The 19,246-nt window shown below is 44.2% G+C and overlaps 1 protein-coding gene across 1 annotated transcript; it reads left to right on the top strand.

The window, feature by feature from the left end:
• The first annotated feature begins 9,129 nt into the window (after positions 1 to 9,129).
• Positions 9,130 to 19,246, top strand: ube2g1a (ubiquitin-conjugating enzyme E2G 1a (UBC7 homolog, yeast)). Its single transcript, XM_071413647.1, has 6 exons — positions 9,130 to 9,390; positions 14,442 to 14,544; positions 16,466 to 16,563; positions 16,808 to 16,986; positions 17,455 to 17,579; positions 17,813 to 19,246. Exons 1-5 carry the CDS (start codon positions 9,345 to 9,347, stop codon positions 17,539 to 17,541), a joined length of 513 nt encoding a protein of 170 aa, XP_071269748.1. The 5' UTR covers positions 9,130 to 9,344; the 3' UTR covers positions 17,542 to 17,579; positions 17,813 to 19,246.

Below are 19,246 nucleotides of genomic sequence, written 5' to 3'. Positions count from 1 at the left end.
GTAAACTTCCGACTTGTCACGCCCTGACCTTAGAGATCCTCTTTATGTCTCTATTTTGGTTTGGTCAGGGCGTGAGTTGGGGTGGGCATTCTATGTTTTCTATTTCTATGTGTTTGGCCGGGTGTGGTTCTCAATCAAAGGCAGCTGTCTATCGTTGTCTATGATTGAGAACCATACTTAGGTAGCCTTTTCCCACCTGTGTTTTGTGGGTAGTTGTTTTCTGTTTTGTGTCTGCACCAGACAGAACTGTTTCGCTTCCGTTCTCCTGTTTGTTGTTTTTGTTCGATGTGGTTTTTTGGATTAAATCATGAACATTTTAGACGCTGCACCCTGGTCCACTCTTCCTTCAGCCCACGAGAACCGTTACAGAACTACCCACCAGCAAAGGACCAAGCAGCGTGACCAGGAGGAGCAGGGATCCTGGGCCCGGGAGAAGAAAGAATGGAGGACATCGTGGACATGGGAGGAGGGGATGGCAGGGGACAAGACCCTGCCATGGAAACAGGCTGAAGTAGCGAGGGAGGAACAACTTCGCTACCAGGAGTCACAGCAACGAAGCAGACACGAGAGGCAGCCCCAAAACATTTTTGGGGGAGGCACACGGGGAGTGTAGCAGTCAGGATTCAGACCTGAGCCAACTCCCGGTGCTTACCGTAGGGAGCCGAGGATGGAACCAGAGCCAGTCGAGGTGAAATTGGAGGTGAGCGAAGGGAGAGAAGCAGAGACAGTGAAGGAGTTGATGGGGAGATTGGAGGAGAGAGTAATGAGAGAGTTGGTGCATGAGGCATGACATCCGCCCGACAGAGCGTGTCCTCGATTTGATGTCACCTGAGTCAGCTCACCATACTCGTCCTGAGGTGCGTGCTAGCCGTCTAGTGAAGACTGTGCCAGCCCCACGCACCAGGCCTCCTGTGCGCCTCCCCAGCCCTGCACGTCTTGTGCCAGCTTGGCGCTCCAGACCTCCAGTGCGCCTCCACAGTCCAGTGAGTCCTGCGCCGGCTCTAGGCAGGGTTTCCCCAGTTCGCCAGGAGGACCCAGTGCGGCCTGTTCCAGCTCCTCGTATGTGCCGGGCTAGAGTGGGCATTCAGCCTGGAAGAGTGGTGCCAAGGCTACGCACCAGATCTCCAGTGCTCCCCCACAGCCCGGTCTATCCTGTGCCTCCTCCACGGACCAGGCCTCCAGTAGGTCTCCACAGCCTGGTGAGTCCTGTGCCTGCAGCCTGTCCGGAGCTGCCAGAGTCGCCCTCCTGTCCGGAGCTGCCAGAGTCGCCCTCCTGTCCGGAGCTGCCAGAGTCGCCCTCCTGTCCGGAGCTGCCAGAGTCGCCCTCTTGTCCGGAGCTGCCAGAGTCGCCCTCCTGTCCGGAGCTGCCAGAGTCGCCCTCCTGTCCGGGGGCTGCCAGAGTCGCCCTCCTGTCCGGGGGCTGCCAGAGTCGCCCTCCTGTCCGGGGGCTGCCAGAGTCGCCCTCCTGTCCGGGGGCTGCCAGAGTCGCCCTCCTGTCCGGGGGCTGCCAGAGTCGCCCTCCTGTCAGGAGCTGCCAGAGTCGCCCTCCTGTCCGGAGCTGCCAGAGTCGCCCTCCTGTCCGGAGCTGCCAGAGTCGCCCTCCTGTCCGGAGCTGCCAGAGTCGCCCTCCTGTCCGGAGCTGCCAGAGTCGCCCTCCTGTCCGGAGCTGCCAGAGTCGCCCTCCTGTCCGGAGCTGCCAGAGTCGCCCTCCTGTCCGGAGCTGCCAGAGTCGCCCTCCTGTCCGGAGCTGCCAGAGTCGCCCTCCTGTCCGGAGCTGCCAGAGTCGCCCTCCTGTCCGGAGCTGCCAGAGTCGCCCTCCTGTCTGGGGTCGGCGGCGAGGGTCCCCGCTCCAGAGGCGCCACCTAAGTGGGCCAAGCTTAAGGTGGAGCGGAGGTCCCGCACCAGAGCCGCCACCGCGGCCGGAGTCCACACCTTTGGGGGGGGGGGGGGGGTTACTGTCACGCCCTGACCTTAGAGATCGTTTTTATGTCTCTATTTTGGTTTGGTCAGGGCGTGAGTTGGGGTGTGCATTCTATGTTTTCTAGTTCTATGCGTTTGGCCGGGTGTGGTTCTCAATCAGAGGCAGCTGTCTATCGTTGTCTCTGATTGAGAACCATTCTTAGGTAGCCTTTTCCCACCTGTGTTTTGTGGGTAGTTGTTTTCTGTTTTGTGTTGTTTCACCTGACAGCACTGTTTCGTTTCTTACATTCTCTTTGTTATTTTGTTTCATGTTCTGTTATAATAAATTAACATGGACACTTACCATGCTGCGTTTTGGTCCGATCCTGACTACTCTTCATCAGACGAAGAGGATCGTTACACGACTTCAACTGTATATTCCCCACTGTTTCACTTAAATCCTGCTCAGCTTAAAAGGTACAATGCAGACGTTTTTATCATAATATAAAATCATTTCTTGGAAACAATTAAGTACCTTACTGTGATTGATTTCAATTAAAATGGTCAAAAAGAAACAAATAGCTTCTTTGCAAATTGCAATTTCTCAAACAAGAATTTTGCTAGGACTGTCTGGGAGTGGTCTGAGTGGGGAGGGACAATTTTGCTGTTATTGGCAGAGGTTTTTCTTATTGTTCTATAAACTAATTTACCGCATGGGGATGTCACCATGGAAAGGCCAAAGCTCCATCCCACCAAAACAGGCTGAAATTTCAGGATGTCTTTTTCAAATAGCTCTTACACTAAAAGGCCATTATCATAATTTTCTAAATTTCACAGTATTATTCCAACCTCATTGTGTGGAAATTAACACTGAGTGTACAAAACATGTTTTTTCTATTACACGCTGTAGACGGACCAGGTGAATCCACGTGAAAGCTATGATCCTTTTTGATGTCACATTAAATCCACTTCAATCAGTGTAGATGAAGGAGAGGAGACAGGTTAAAGTAGGATTTTTAAGCCTTGAGACAATTGAGACTGATTATGTGCATGCCATTCAGAGGATGAATGGTCAAGCCAAAAGATTTAAGTGCCTTTGAACAGGGGGGTGGGGGTATGGCAGTAGGTGCCAGGCGCACCAGTTTGAGTGTGTCAAGAACTGCAACGCTGCTGGGGTTTTCACGCTCCACAGTTTCCCGTGTGTGTCAAGAGTGATCCACCACCCTAAGGACATCCAGCTAACTTGACACAACTGTGGGAAGCGTTGGAGTCAACATGGGCCAGCATCCCTATGGGACGCTTTAGACACCTTTTAGTGTCCATGCCCTGACAAATGTAGGCTATTCTGAGGGAAAATATATACACTCAGTGTATATAAAACACAGTAAAATCATGTGTTTGACTGCACTGGATCTTTAAACTGAACTGTGCTACAACCAGTATGGCTATCTGATTCTGAATAACTGCAGTTAAAGTTTTCCTGATGAAACATCAGCATCTAGTAGATTAAATGGCACACTTTTCCAACGGACGCTCAAAACACATTGGGACTTTAAATTTAAAAAATGTACTTCGATAGAAACACATACATACATTCTCAACAACAGCAACTAAACTCCACGACTGTACCACGTGGTCATTATTCTCACAATTTTTGCAGTTCTTTTAATTGGTGGCTTGACCAGGCTAGAGGAGAGTGAGAATTGGGAGGGGACTCCCTTGCACACTAAGGTGGAGTGGAGAAGCCTCCATCTCAAACCCAGGTGCTCCTGCTATAGCCTAGCCCCAGGCCCCCTACCGTCCTCAATAGCAAGAAGCAACTGGCTGCTGGGTGGGAGAGGGAGAGGAAGGCTTGAGCCTGGGGAGGGACATGTCAATATGGAACTACTCCAGACTAAGGAAACTACATGCATGAGAGTCAGGTTGGTGTCTAATCAGAGCATCAGAGATCTACAGACAGATAGGGGAAAGAGAAGAGACAGTAGTACCAGGGTTGGGCTCAATTCCATTTCATTTAAGTAAATTCAATGAGAATTGAATGAAAAGCATTTGAAATTGGAATTGACCCCAACCCTGGTTGTCACTGTTCACTGACATACAAACCCTACTGTAGGGATGATAGATTTTGATTCAACAAAATAATGTATTGTAATGAATTGTAAATGACAGTCTTACTGCTCCTAGCAGGTAAGGGCTTCCGGCATCTCCTAGGAGATGACAGCCCATGATTTGCAGAGCTTCAGCTTCAGCTGAGAAGAAATACATGCAGGTGAACCCAGTGACTTATAATTACACTGCAATATACACTCAATGGACAGTTTATCAGGTACACCCATTTAGAAAAGAGGGTCGCACCCCTCTTTACCTCCAGAACAGCCTGAATTATTTGGGGCATGGACACATTGCTCAATTGGTATCAAGGGACCTAATGTGTGCCAGAAAAACATTCCCCACACCATTACACCACCGCCACCAGCCTGTACCGTTGACACCTGGCAGAATGGGGCCATAACTTATGCTGCTTACTCTAAATCCTGACTCTGCCATCAGCATGATGCAACAGGAACCGAGATTCGTTGGACCAGGCAATGTTTTTCCACTCCTCAGTTGTCCAGTGTTGGTGATTGCGTGCCCACTGGAGCTGCTTCTTCTCGTTTTTAGCTGATAGGAGTGGAACCCGGTGTGGTCGTCCGCTGCAATAGCCCATCCATGACAAGGACAGACGAGTTGTGCATTCCGAGATGCCGTTCTGCACACCACTGTTGTACTGCGCCGTTATTTGCCTGTTTGTGACCTGTCTGTTAGCTTGCACGATTCTTGCCATTCTCATTCGACCTAGATTTTTTCGCCAACAGGAAATCACGCTGACTGGATGTTTTTTGTTTGTCGCACCATTTTCGGTAAACCCTAGACACTGTCGTACGTGAAAAGCCCAGGAGGCCGGAAGTTTCAAGGAAACTGGAACATACCATGCTCAAAGTCGCTTATGTCAGTCGTTTTGCACATTTGTTCAATTGAACTGTAACTGAATGCCTTGATGCCTGTCTGCCTGCTTTATATAGCAAGCCATGGCCACATGACTCACTGTCTGTAGGAACAAACAATTTCCGTGAACGGGGTGGTGTACCTACTAAACTGGCTACTGAGTGTATTTCAGGGCAGATAAGTAGAATCAAGAGCACGGCATGCTCAACAATTTTTGGGGGGTGCAGGGTTGGAAAGGCATATCAACTTTGTTACACAAGAAAACAGGGGCACAACTTTGGTTTTATAAGTGGGGGGGGGCATAACTATATATTTGTAGATATCCAGTCGGATAAACACTCCAAACAGCCTACCTGACAGCTCGGAGGCATCCGCATGGTCCTAAAGCACATCGCTTGGTGTCACATTCCAATGATAAAGCTGGGTGGGGGGGCCAAACATGCTATTTCAAAATGTGGCCCCTGCAAGAACTTATGGCTAACTCACTGAAACTGACTGGTGAATGCATTTTGATATCGTGTGACTTCAAATTGCAGTGAATCAAACTCACCAGGAGGATATCAGCTAGAATGGCCCAAGTTCAGTGATAATATAGGCTCCCCCAATGAACTCCTGAGCAAAATTAGACATTTACAGGCATCAAACATATGGTCAACATAATGCTTGTTCAAATGTGTTTTACTAAGCAGCTCCTAATGAGAGCAAGATGAGAGCATCATTCAATCAAATGTAGACCCCAAAGAGCAAACGAAAAAAACACATTTCATACATAAGTTGCAGTAATAAAATAAAATAAAATGTTATTGGTCACATGCACATGGTTAGCAGATGTTAATGCGAGTGTAGTGAAATGCTTGTGCTTCTAGTTTCGACGTGCAGTAATATCTAACAAGTAATCTAACACTTTCACAACAACTACCTTAAACACACAAGTGTAAAGGAATGAATAAGAATATTGTAACGGTTGTCGAAGTCGTTCTCCTCCTCAGACGAGGAGGAGCATGGATCGGACCAAGACGCAGAGTGGAAAGTGGTCATTATTTAATGAAAACGAAAACAATACAATACAAAACAACAAACGTGACAAAACCGAAAACAGTCCCGTGTGGCACGAACACTGACACGAGATACAAACACCCACAAAACACACGTGAAACCCCGGCTGCCTTAGTATGATTCTCAATCAGGGACAACGATTGACAGCTGCCTCTGATTGAGAATCATACCAGGCCGAACACAAAACCCCAACATAGAAAATCACACATAGACAGCCCACCCCAACTCACGCCCTGACCAACTAAATAAATACAAGAAAAAGGAAAAACAGGTCAGGAACGTGACAAATATGTACATATACATATATGGATGGTCGTGCGGCATAGGCAAGATGCAGTAGATGGTATAGAGTACAGTATATACATATGAGATGAAAAATGTAGGGTATGTAAACATTATTTAAAGTGGCATTGTTTAAAGTGACTAGTGATACATTTATTACATCCAATTTTTAATTATTACAGTGGCTAGAGATTTGAGTCAGTATGTTGGCAGCAGCCACTCAATGTTAGTGACGGCTGTTTAACAGTCTGATGGCCTTGAGATAGAAGCTGTTTTTCAGTCTCTTGGTCCCAGCTTTGATGCACCTGTACTGATCTCTCCTTCTGGATGATAACAGGGTGAACAGGCAGTGGCTCGGGTTGTTGTTGTCCTTGATGATCTTTTTGGCCTTCCTGTGACATTGGGTGGTGTAGGTGTCCTGGAGGACAGGTAGTTTGCCCCAGGTGATATGTTGTGCAGACGTCACTACCCTCTGGAGAGCCTTATGGTTGTGGGCGGAGCAGTTGCCGTACCAGTCGGTGATACAGCCCGACAGGATGCTCTCGATTGTGCATCTGTAAAAGTTTGTGAGTGTTTTCGGAGACAAACCAAATTTCTTCAGCCTCCTAAGGTTGAAGCGGCGCTGATGCGCCTTCTTCACCACGCTGTCTGTGTGGGTGGACCATTTCAGTTTGTCCGTGATGTGTACGCCGAGGAACTTAAAACTTTCCACTTTCTCCACTACTGTCCCGTCGATGTGGATAGGGGGGTGCTCCCTCTGCTGTTTCTTGAAGTCCACGATCAGCTCCTTTGTTTTGTTGACGTTGAGTGTGAGGTTATTTTCCTGACACCACACTCCGAGGGCCCTCACCTCCTCCCAGTAGGCCGTCTTGTCGTTGTTGATAATCAAGCCTACCACTGTAGTGTCATCTGCAAACTTGATGATTGAGTTGGAGGCGTGCATGGCCACGCAGTCATGGGTGAACAGGGAGTACAGGAGAGGGCTGAGAACGCACCCTTGTGGGGCCCCAGTGTTGAGGATCTGCGGGGTGGAGATGTCAGAAAGTCCAGGACCCAGTTGCACAGGGCGGGGTTGAGACCCAGGGTCTCGAGCTTAATGACGAGTTTGGAAGGTACAATGGGGTTAAATACTGAGCTGTAATAGATGAACAGCATTCTTACATAGGTATTCCTCTTGTCCAGATGGGTTAGGGCAGTGTGCAGTGTGATTGCGATTGCGTCGTCTGTGGACCTATTGGGGCGGTAGTCAAATTGGAGTGGGTCTAGGGTGTCAGGTAGGGTGGAGGTAATATGATCCTTGACTAGTCTCTCAAAGCACTTTTATGATGACGGAAGTGAGTGCTACGGGGCAATAGTTGTTTAGCTCAGTTACCTTAGCTTTTTTGGGAACAGGAACAATGGTGGCCCTCTTGGAGCATGTGGGAACAGCAGACTAGGATAGGGATTGATTGAATATGTCCGTAAACACACCAGCCAGCTGGTCTGTGCATGCTCTGAAGACACGGCTAGTGATGCCATCTGGGCCGGCAGCTTTGCTTGGGTTAACACGTTTGCTGCGGTGAAGGAGAGCCCGCAGGTTTTGGTAACGGGCCGTGTCAGTGCTACTGTATTGTCCTCAAAGTGAGAAAGAAGTTGTTTAGTTTGTCTGGGAGCAAGACGTCGGTGTCCGCGACGGGGCTGGTTTTCTTTTTGAAATCCGTAATTGACTGTAGACCCTGCCACATACGTCTCGTATCTGAGCCGTTGAATTGCGACTCTACTTTGTCTCTATACTGACGCTTAGCTTGTTTGATTGCCTTGCGGAGGGAATAGCTACATCAGAAATAGAGGAAGGACTAAAAACAAACAAAATATAACTATTGTAAAATAGATTGTGTCTGTAATATGTGTATAAAATGTGTAAACTGAAGGTAGAACCCTAAGTGTTTATTAGTTTACTCCAATTGGGGGAAGGGTGGTAGGGTTTGTGGGGAATAATAAAGGTATATATTTTTTTTAAGTATGTATATCAATATAGGTACGTGTATGTGTATGTATATATGTATATAAGTATGCATACGTGTATGTATAAGAATATATATATTTACCCCCAAAATATATGGGGGGTTGGAAATGATGCAGACAATTACATTGATGGAAGCAACAATCTTTCCGCATAATTAAGAAGATCCACCCCTTAAAAGAAGTTAAAAAAATTAAAAATAAAGGCGGGGACTTATTTCCATTGTGGTCCCTATTTTTTACATTAAAAAAGGAGTGGCTTCCATCTGGCCACTAACATAAAGGCCTGATTGGTGGAGTGGTGCAGAGATGGTTGTCCTTCCAGAAGGTTCTACCATCTCCACAGAGGAACTCTGGAGCTCTGTTAGAGTGAACATTGGATTCTTGGTCACCACCCTGACAGCCAATTTAGTAATTCATACATTGTGCAATGATGTGTCTTATAATGGCATCCAATACTTAATCTGCAACCCTACTTCCCGCAGCTATGTTCAGGGGATGTAGTATTTAATTATGTATTTTGTTTCCTTAAGGAGATAACAATATTGGGTAGGATTTAGACTTTCACTGTCTCTGGTCCACACTCCAGTCCAGCTGGCAGGTGTAATGCACTTTAAAGTTAATTGCCAACCACCATATAAAATCCAAGAAGAAGAAGAAGATCAGGGCTGTGCAGACCATTCAGTAGGGCAGTTCTCAATCAGGGGCGTACACAGACCTTTCAGGGGGCAGGTGCTCAAACTGAAAAACATTCATAATTCACATCTCAAAATGTACAACATATCAACTGCCTCTCGTGAGCATTTTTTTTTTTGAGCATTGAAGTGTTGCAACTGTGGGTGAAAATGAGGTTGTCAAAGTCAGGGCCGTCCGGATTTCATATGCAGAGGCTGTCAAAATTCCACCGAAGAAGACGGTGATGTCACAAGTGCTGTTACGCGTACTGATAATTGCCTTCACGCGGCTTTACTGGTTTTTTTGTGCGCATGTGCCCCAGAATGAGAATGTTGAGCAAAACAGACTAGAAAAAAAACACTGGCATTATTTATTGAAAGTTGCTAGCTAATTCTCTAACCTCGCATTATTAGCTAGCTAACATTTTAAAATCAAAATTGTAAAACATGACGGAGCCTCAGGCAGCACTGTTACTCAGGAGACAGCTGGCAGGTAATTTATAAACTGGTGGCTAACGTAGCCGGCTAACGCGCTGATTGCTTGTCGGGTTGCTATGCTAGCTAGCGAACGTTAACTAATTAATCTTTGTTTCGGCTTTTATATACTGTCATGTATGGACTATGGTGTGAAATGTCATCTTTAATTACTTCATTGTGATAGTTGAATACAGTAAAGTAAGCCCACCAGTGGCAGCGAGCTAGGCAGTTACGAAGCTAGCTACAGACAGTTGATATAGGACACTTTAGTAGCTATGTTTCCACAAAGTTTCGGTTGATAAAATAGTTCGATGGCTATCCATCTAACGCTAGATGTATGTTTTGGTAATGTTTTAGGAACGTCTACATTGGTTTTGTTTTGTGGACGCGAAACGATTCACCGGTAGTTTACTTATTAACGTTTGTTACCCCTTTGTTTTGAACGTAATTTAGATGCCTAGCAAACATTAGCGGACACATGTCAACTGTAGCCATTGATGCACAATTGTCAGACTTTATATTAACGTTGGCGAAGACGGAGCCGTGAGTTTAACTGAACCACCCGTTAGCTAAATGTGTTCATTTTGTTAAGTAACGTTATTTGACTTGTGCTACGATAGTTATTTTTTACGAAATTGAATCCATACAGGGGACCTTTGGAGGAAGGACTTTGAAATATGACCGTTGTATCGCAAATCAGCATTGATAAAAATAATTAATTGAAGTTGGAACATTTGTCCTCCCGAGTGGCGCAGTGGTCTAAGACACTGCATCACAGTGCAAGAGGCGTCACTGCAGTACCTGGTTCGAATCCAGGCTGCATCACATCCGGCTGTGATTGGGAGTCCCGTAGGGTGGCACCGGGGTAGGCCGTCATTGTAAATAAAAATGTGTAATGAACTGACTTGCCTAGTTAAATAAAGGTTACATTTGTGGCATTTTGGCTTTACCCAGGCATCCTTTTAAACGGCCACATCAAGACGATGGCCAGAGTTTACCCATGACGTTGCACAACTATTTAAATCAAGTCATCGTTTTAGTCAAAGTATGATATTTGGGCTTGAAGTGACACATCTGAACTGCCCACTTAGTGAAAATCTGTGCGAATGCGATATACACTGCTCAAAAAAATAAAGGGAACACTAAAATAACACATCCTAGATCTGAATGAATGAAATATTCTTATTAAATACTTTTTTCTTTACATAGTTGAATGTGCTGACAACAAAATCACACAAATTATCAATGGAAATCAAATTTATCAACCCATGGAGGTCTGGATTTGGAGTCACACTCAAAATTAAAGTGGGAAACCACACTACAGGCTGATCCAACTTTGATGTAATGTCCTTAAAACAAGTCAAAATGAGGCTCAGTAGTGTGTGTGGCCTCCACGTGCCTCTATGACCTCCCTACAACGCCTGGGCATGCTCCTGATGAGGTGGCGGATGGTCTCCTGAGGGATCTCCTCCCAGACCTGGACTAAAGCATCCGCCAACTCCTGGACAGTCTGTGGTGCAACGTGGCGTTGGTGGATGGAGAGAGATATGATGTCCCAGATGTGCTCAATTGGATTCAGGTCTGGGGAACGGGCGGGCCAGTCCATAGCATCAATGCCTTCCTCTTGCAGGAACTGCTGACACACTCCAGCCACATGAGGTCTAGCATTGTCTTGCATTAGGAGGAACCCAGGGCCAACCGCACCAGCATATGGTCTCACAAGGGGTCTGAGGATCTCATCTCGGTACCTAATGGCAGTCAGGCTACCTCTGGCGAGCACATGGAGGGCTGTGCGGCCCCCCAAAGAAATGCCACCCCACACCATGACTGACCCACCGCCAAACCGGTCGTGCTGGAGGATGTTGCAGGCAGCAGAACGTTCTCCACGGCGTCTCCAGACTCTGTCACGTGCTCAGTGTGAACCTGCTTTCATCTGTGAAGAGCACAGATGCCAATTTTGGTGTTCTCTGGCAAATGCCAAACGTCCTGCACGGTGTTGGGCTGTAAGCACAACCCCCACCTGTGGACGTCGGGCCCTCATACCACCCTCATGGAGTCTGTTTCTGACCATTTGAGCAGACACATGCACATTTGTGGCCTGCTGGAGGTCATTTTGCAGGGCTCTGGCAGTGCTCCTCCTTGCACAAAGGCAGAGGTAGCGGTCCTGCTGCTGGGTTGTTGCCCTCCTACGGCCTCCTCCACGTCTCCTGATGTACTGGCCTGTCCTGATGTACTGGTAGCGCCTCCATGCTCTGGACACTACGCTGACAGTCACAGCAAACCTTCTTGCCACAGCTCGCATTGATGTGCCATCCTGGATGAGCTGCACTACCTGAGCCACTTGTGTGGGTTGTAGACTCCGTCTCATGCTACCACTAGAGTGAAAGCACCGCCAGCATTCAAAAGTGACCAAAACATCAGCCAGGAAGAATAGGAACTGAAAGTGGTCTGTGGTCACCACCTGCAGAACCACTCCTTTATTGGGGGTGTCTTGCTAATTGCCTATAATTTCCACCTGTTGTGGAAACAGCATGTGCAATTTATTGTCAATCAGTGTTGCTTCCTAAGTGGACAGTTTGATTTCACAGAAGTGTGATTGACTTGGAGTTACATTGTGTTGTTTAAGTGTTCCCTTTATTTTTTTGAGCAGTGTATTTTCCTATGATATGACATACAAATTATTTTCAACCTGTTTCGTTTAAGGGCTGGGTTTTATTTGAACGTTACCACATGCATTGGTAAAGGCAATTATGATACCTTGTCAGTTGCACAACTGAATGCATTCAACCTAAATGTGTCTTCCGCTTTTATCCCAACCTCTCTGCTCAAGGGCAGAACGGCAGATTTAAATTGTTCCTCTTCGTGACTGAGATGAGCCAAACAGCCTTGTGTCCGCTTGGCCACCTGAACAATGGAGCAAAAAAACGGGGTGCAAACTTCAACTCTAAAACTAGCAGAGATCCCACTCTGGAACATTGATGTGCCTGTAGAGTATATTATGTTCATATTGAAGAATGAACCCAATCAGAAAGTGTATTTTCAAGTTTATATTTTTTAATATTCATAATTTAATGTAAAAAAATTGTTATTGAAATCAAAATACTACTCATATTACAGAGAAAGCGGTAACGCTTCATATGACACTTTACTTTTTTTTTTTAAGCACATACAGATGAAACATGGTGTTTTAAAGCAGGGTTTCCCAAACTCTGTTTTGGTTTTTGCCCAAGCACTACACAGTTGATTCAAAATCATCAAAGCTTCATAATGAGTTGGTTATTTGAATCAGCTGTGTAGTGCTATTGCAAAAACCAAAGCATGCACCCCGGGTGGATGCTTTGGCATTGTTAATGTTGTAAATGACTATTGTAGCTGGAAATGGCTGATTTTGTACGCCTATGTAGATATTCCATTCAGAGGCCCATTATCAGCAACCATCACTCCTGTGTTCCAATGGCACGTTGTGTTAGCTAATCCAAGTTTATCATTTGAAAAGGCTAATTGATCATTACAAAAACCTTTTGCACATATGTTAGTAAAGCTGAAAACTTGTTCTGATTAAAGAAGCAATAAAACTGGCCTACTTTAGACTAGTTGAGTATATGGAGCATCAGCATTTGTGGGTTTCATTACAGACTCAAAATGGCCAGAAACAAATAACTTTCTACTGAAACTCATCAGTCTATTCTTGTTCTGAGAAATGAAGGCTATTCCATGTTTAGAAATTGCCAAGAAACTGAAGATCTCGTACACTGCGGTACTACTCCCTTCACAGAACAGCGCAAACGGGCTCTAATCAGAATAGAATGAGGAGTGGGAGGCCCCGGTGCACAACTGAGCAAGAGGACAAGTACATTAGTGTCTAGTTTGAGAAACAGACACCTCACAAGTCTTCAATTGGCAGCTTCATTAAATAGTACCCGCAAAACACCAGTCTCAACATCAACAGTGAAGAGGCGACTCCGGGATGCTGGCCTTCTAGGCAGAGTTACTCTCTCCAGTGTCTGTGTTCTTTTGCCCATCTTAATAAAAAAAAATGTTTTGGCCAGTCTCAGATATGGCTTTTTCTAAATCAATTTCCCCAGACATCTCCTGATGTGGTTTAAATGATGTTGTGGACTTAACATCCCATTTAGTTTTTTTTCCTATTATACCAGGTGTAATGTTGAGAGTGAAAACCTGAAAAAATAGAAGGAAATGAAAACTTAGAAAAGCGGAGAAAACGGAGTTTGGGGGATAAACGGAATCAAGCAGAAAATTAAACAGATTTTACAGGACCCTATTACTGCGGCTCCTTGCCAAGTTCTCAGCGGAGGGAGAACACCTTCTTAAAGCCCTATGTGGCTGTGTCCCAGAGGCCTTTCTTGGTCCCTGACGCTTTGTTTCTCAAAAGGGGAAGCCTTGAGATTCACACATTCCATGAACTCTCTGAACCTATGACCTCCTTGACAATGCTCCTCTGTATTGATTACTGGTCATGTGACTTAAAAGCACCACTCATATTTACCAGTTTCTCTTTTGCATTGGCACACTTTCAATTCCTCCCTCCCAACAAATTCTGGAGTACTTAGAATTTAACTAGATTAACTTGACCTGGTCTATGCAAAATAATGAAACAGTTGCTTGAATAAATGTGTTGATATGATTTAAAAGTAACTATGAAACGTAAACGCACTCGTCAGGGTTGCTGTTCAAAGGGTGTGTAACCTACTACTGCAGTAGCCATTTGACTGCTGCTGTCGAAGCACAGCAGGGGACTGGCTGCCAGTGTGACAGCACATTTAAACCACATTGCACTTTTGAGTTAGCAGTTTAAATGTTTGAGTTGTTTAAATTGCTACTTAATAGGGATACAAATTATTTAAAGATTTATGTTCACAGGGAGGAACATTTAAATCTGAGTGCTGAATCCAGCATTCTAACACAACTGATTTGTGAGATGTACTTCTTACTTTATTGACTGGATGAAGTTCAAGAGTCAAATATCACAATAGAGCCATTTATTTTTGTGTATTTATTTCTGATGAAAACCAAATGATGTTAAAATGTTTTCTCTTTATTTACCAGAGCTGAATAAGAACCCAGTGGAAGGATTCTCAGCAGGCTTGATAGACGATAATGACCTCTACAGATGGGAAGTCTTAATCATCGGCCCACCAGACACATGCTAGTAAGTCTGCCAGCACAGTTCCACTCTGATTTTGCTGTGTGGGTGGGTTGATAAGGCAGCTGGGGAGTATGTGGATGTGAGGAGGAATTTGCTATTTGTCATATACAGCAGTTGTCCGTTCATGCAAAGTATTGGGATCTTTTCAATTATATTACAATTAGTGTGAACGTTTAAACGAAATTGGGATCAGAAAAAATATACATTTTTTTGCTACTTTATTAACCGGAACTGTGCGGTATGCATCTGTGAATGATGCAGGGAGGGGGAGAGAGGGCAACCAAGTTGATTTGTGCTAGACTACCTTATTGCTAGTTATTTATCATCTCATCTGATTACGTAGTATTTTGTCTTGACTGCATCAAACTGAGAGAAGCTAGCTAGCTAACGTCAGCTAGACTAATTAAAACTACATAACTATAACTGTCCCCTTCCAACTCCAGCATAGATTATACAATTTTCTCTAGAACATCTGCAATGTTTTTTTATTATTTTTATTTCACCTTTATTTAACCAGGTAGGCCAGTTGAGAACAAGTTCTCATTTACAACTGTGACCTGCCCAAGATAAAGCAAAGCAGTGAGACAAAAACAACAACAACACAGTTACACATGAGATAAACAAACGTACAGTCAATAACACAATAGAAAAAATCGGTATACAGTGTGTGCAAGTGAAGTAAGGCAATAAATAGGCCATAGTGGCGAAGTAATTACAATTTAGCAATTAACACTGGAGTGATAGATGTGCAGATGAGGATGTGCAAGTAGAAATACTGGTGTGCAAAAGAGCAGAAAAAAAAATATGGGGATGAGTTAGGTAGTTGGTTGGATGGGCTATTTACAGATGGGCTGTGTACAGCTGCAGCGATCGGTAAGCTGCTCTGACAGCCGATGCTTGAAGTTAGTGAGGGATATATAAGTCTCCAAATTCAATGATTTTTGCGATTCGTTCCAGTCATTGCCAGCAGAGAACTGGAAGGAAAAGCGGCCAAAGCAGGTGTTGGCTTTGGGGATGACCAGTGAAATATACCTGCTGGAGCGCGTGCTACGGGTGGGTGTTGCTATGGTGACCAGTGAGCTGAGATAAGGCGGAGCATTACCTAGCAAAGACTTATAGAGCCAGTGGGTTTGGCGACAAATATGTAGCGAGGACCAGCCAACGAGAGCATACAGGTCGCAATGGTGGATAGTATATGGGGCTTTGGTGACAAAACGGATGAAACTGTGATAGACTGCATCCAGTTTGCTGAGTAGAGTTTTGGAGGCCATCTTGTAAATGACATCGCCGAAGTCAAGGATCGGCGGGATAGTCAGTTTTACGAGGGTATGTTTGGCAGCATGAGTGAAGGAGGCTTTGTTGCGAAATAGGAAGCCAACGCTAGATTTAATTTTGGAATGGAGATGCTTAATATGAGTCTGGAAGGAGAGTTTACAGTCTAACCAGACACCTAGGTATTTATAGTTGTCCGCATATTCTAAGTCGGAACCGTCCAGAGTAGTGATGCTAGGCGGGCGGGCGGGCAGGTGCGGGCAGCGATCTGTTGAAGAGCATGCATTTAGTTTTACTAGCGTTTAAGAGCAGTTGGAGGCCATTGAAGCTCATTTAGAGGTTTGTTAACAAAAGAAGGGCCAGATGTATACAGAATGGATCAAAGAATCACCTGCAGCAAGAGCGACATCATTGATATATGCAGAGAAAAGAGTCGGCCCGAGAATTGAACCCTGTGGCACCCCCATATAGACTGCCAGAGGTCCGGACAAAATGTGATAATCACGTGGAATTATGAATTTTTCTTATTGTTTTAACAGAAAAAAAATATTTTTAATTGCTGTTTAAACGTTAGACTTTTTCCATTTGTCACATCCCTATATTCCAACACCTGATATTTGACCATAATGAACCATATTTCTCTCTGCCACAGTGAAGGCGGTGTGTTTAAAGCACATCTCACGTTTCCCAAAGACTACCCTCTCAGGCCACCTAAAATGAAATTTATCACAGATTTATGGCACCCTAATGGTAAGTATGAGTGTATTGCACTGTTTTCTCTTGAAATTATTGGCACTTTTTTGTCTGTTTACTGTTGGGGAAATGTAGACTATCCCTCAGGAGGATCAGTAGTGTTTCTCAGTAAAGTAATACTTTTTTGTAACCCACCAAAATCCCTTACTCTGGCAGTTATTTGCACGCACACTCACACGCATGCACACAGAAATAAGTAAATAAATCTGTTCTAATTTCATGTCTCTTATCCTGTTTGCAGTTGACAAGAATGGTGACGTATGTATATCTATTTTGCACGAGCCTGGTGAAGATAAGTACGGCTATGAGAAGCCTGAGGAGCGCTGGCTGCCCATCCACACAGTGGAAACCATTATGATTAGTGTTATTTCCATGTTGGCGGACCCTAACGGAGACTCGCCTGCCAATGTTGACGCTGCAGTAAGTCTCATTTTCACCTGAGGGGCCAAATCAGGGGTTTGAGCTCACTCTGGTTACGGTTCTTTATAAATCGACAATCTGTGGATGGTTATTTAGGACAAAAGGAGTTAAAGGCCCAGTGCAGTCAAAAACATGATTTCCTGTGTTTTATATACATTTCCACACTGAGGTTATAATAATATTGTGAAAATGCTGATGATGCCCTTTTCGTGTAAGAGCTGTTTGAAAAGACCACCTGAAATTTCAGCCTGTTTTGGTGGGATGGAGTTTGGGTACTTAATTGTTACCCAGAAATGATTTGATATTGAGTTTAAACGACTGCATTGGACCTTTTAATGGTATATTCCATCCTGTAGTGCACAGAATTCTGAATGTTCCAGGTTCCCAAGCATCATATTTGCCTTTGGAGAGCAAGAATCTGTCATCTTTCAACTAAAATGTTTTCCCCCTTCATTGTTCCCCCTGCAGAAAGAGTGGAGGGAAGACCGACATGGGGAATTCAAAAGGAAAGTGGCCCGTTGTGTAAGAAAGAGCCAAGAGACTGCCTTTGAGTGATTTATTTATCAAGCGGCTTCTTGCTTCACTTTTTCAGGGTAAGTGTAGTGGACCTTTGCCCCTTGGATCTTTTACAAACCAAGTGTTGTGATTTTGAGGAGGTCCCAATGCTATTTTATGGCATCTCTGAGTAACTTATTATACTGTTCACACTTCAAATTAAATATGTAGATGGTTCATTCAAACCTGTTGAAGTCTCTGAAAGACTATGCCGGAAGTTTATTACAGTATATCCAATATGTGCTAAGTTGCCTGTTCTTGTCTAACACAGGTCTCCAATTGAGAAACAACATAGCAATGTTTTCCTGCACTCTACCACCCTATTGCATGGCTGGTCTTCATTGACTGTCAGAAACCGTCTGGCAACAATAGGCTGCAATAGAACATAACAGCTGTTACCAGATCCTGACTGAAAACCGCCAAGCAAGTGCCAACTCAAAAACAACAACAAAGCGAAAGATGAATAAGTCTATCTTTTTTAAGTCTATGAACTGCTTTTCAGGAAGATATTGTAAAGACCTGTATATAGCACAGACATAAAACTGGATAATATATCAATTGTCCCTATCCCATCCAGCAAGACACTTAGTACCAAATAAATAGCGTTTCTGTAGGTAGAATCTGAATCCTATAGATTCGTATGTTTTTATTCCACTTCCCCCTTCTTCAACATCTGCTCTAGTGTGCATGAGTTCAGTTCTGTTACAGGTTGCTTTGACGGACAGGAGGCCTTGTAGGGAGCAGAATGGTAAGAATGCAATGCTATTGTAGAATCCCTCTATTGGAGGAGAGCTGCTTTGGTTCTAGAATGACCGAAATATCAGGCCGAATTTGCATTTATGGAAGATGGACATAAGGGTGCATTACACATACTGTAGCTTGCTTGTCATGTTGGGTTCATTCACCTCAGCACTTCAGGAAAAGTTGCTGTAAGTCACTATTTAACATATGAATAAGGTTATAAATGCAAGTCTTTATTTTGGATTTTAACACCATGCAGTGCTCCCCCTACCATGATCCAATTTGTCAAGTTCAGGTGTGTTTCTCCGGAGAATGACATAACCATTACAAGTCATGCATGCACAAATTGAAGTCATAGGTAAGTTTTTAATTAGTATTTTTTTCCAAAAGTGCCTCCTATTAAATTGCTTGGCAATTGCCCCCTGTAAAAATATGAGAAATTGCTTAACACCCTGTTAGTTTGCACAAAGTGTCAGTTATTCTATAACATCAGGACAATGTGTAATTCAAATATTGGTTAAAATTTGGTTTAGCAATAACTTTCCCCTCTGTGTGGTGTACCATCTTATTTAAAAAAATAAATAAATTGATATTCGGGTGATGTGGAGACCTATTTCTCCTGTATTCACCTTGATAAAGGAGATGAATTGTGTAGTGTCCTAGGTAGGATTTGTTATGCATGCTTTTAACTTTAGGTTTTCTTGCTGGTAGTATTGGGGTTTTGATTTAAAATGTGTGAAAGATTGTGTGTGTGTGTGCCGTGCCCTTTTTTCTTTACTCTCTATTCCCCTGATCCTCGATATTTTTTATTTTATTTTTTATTTTTTTACCCTGGTTTATTATTTGATTCTGTCTCTGATGGACTATTGCAGTTTACTTGTCTAATGTACAAAGACAAAATACTGATGTATATTTTCTGTGTTATGTAGTGAGTTCTTCTAAAATAAGATTTTTTTTCCCAATA

Source organism: Salvelinus alpinus, chromosome 1, assembly GCF_045679555.1.
Source record: "Salvelinus alpinus chromosome 1, SLU_Salpinus.1, whole genome shotgun sequence".
In the NCBI taxonomy this organism is placed as follows: domain Eukaryota; kingdom Metazoa; phylum Chordata; class Actinopteri; order Salmoniformes; family Salmonidae; genus Salvelinus; species Salvelinus alpinus.
Note: the sequence above shows the minus strand (reverse complement) of the source record. Positions and strands in the feature narration are given on the sequence as shown.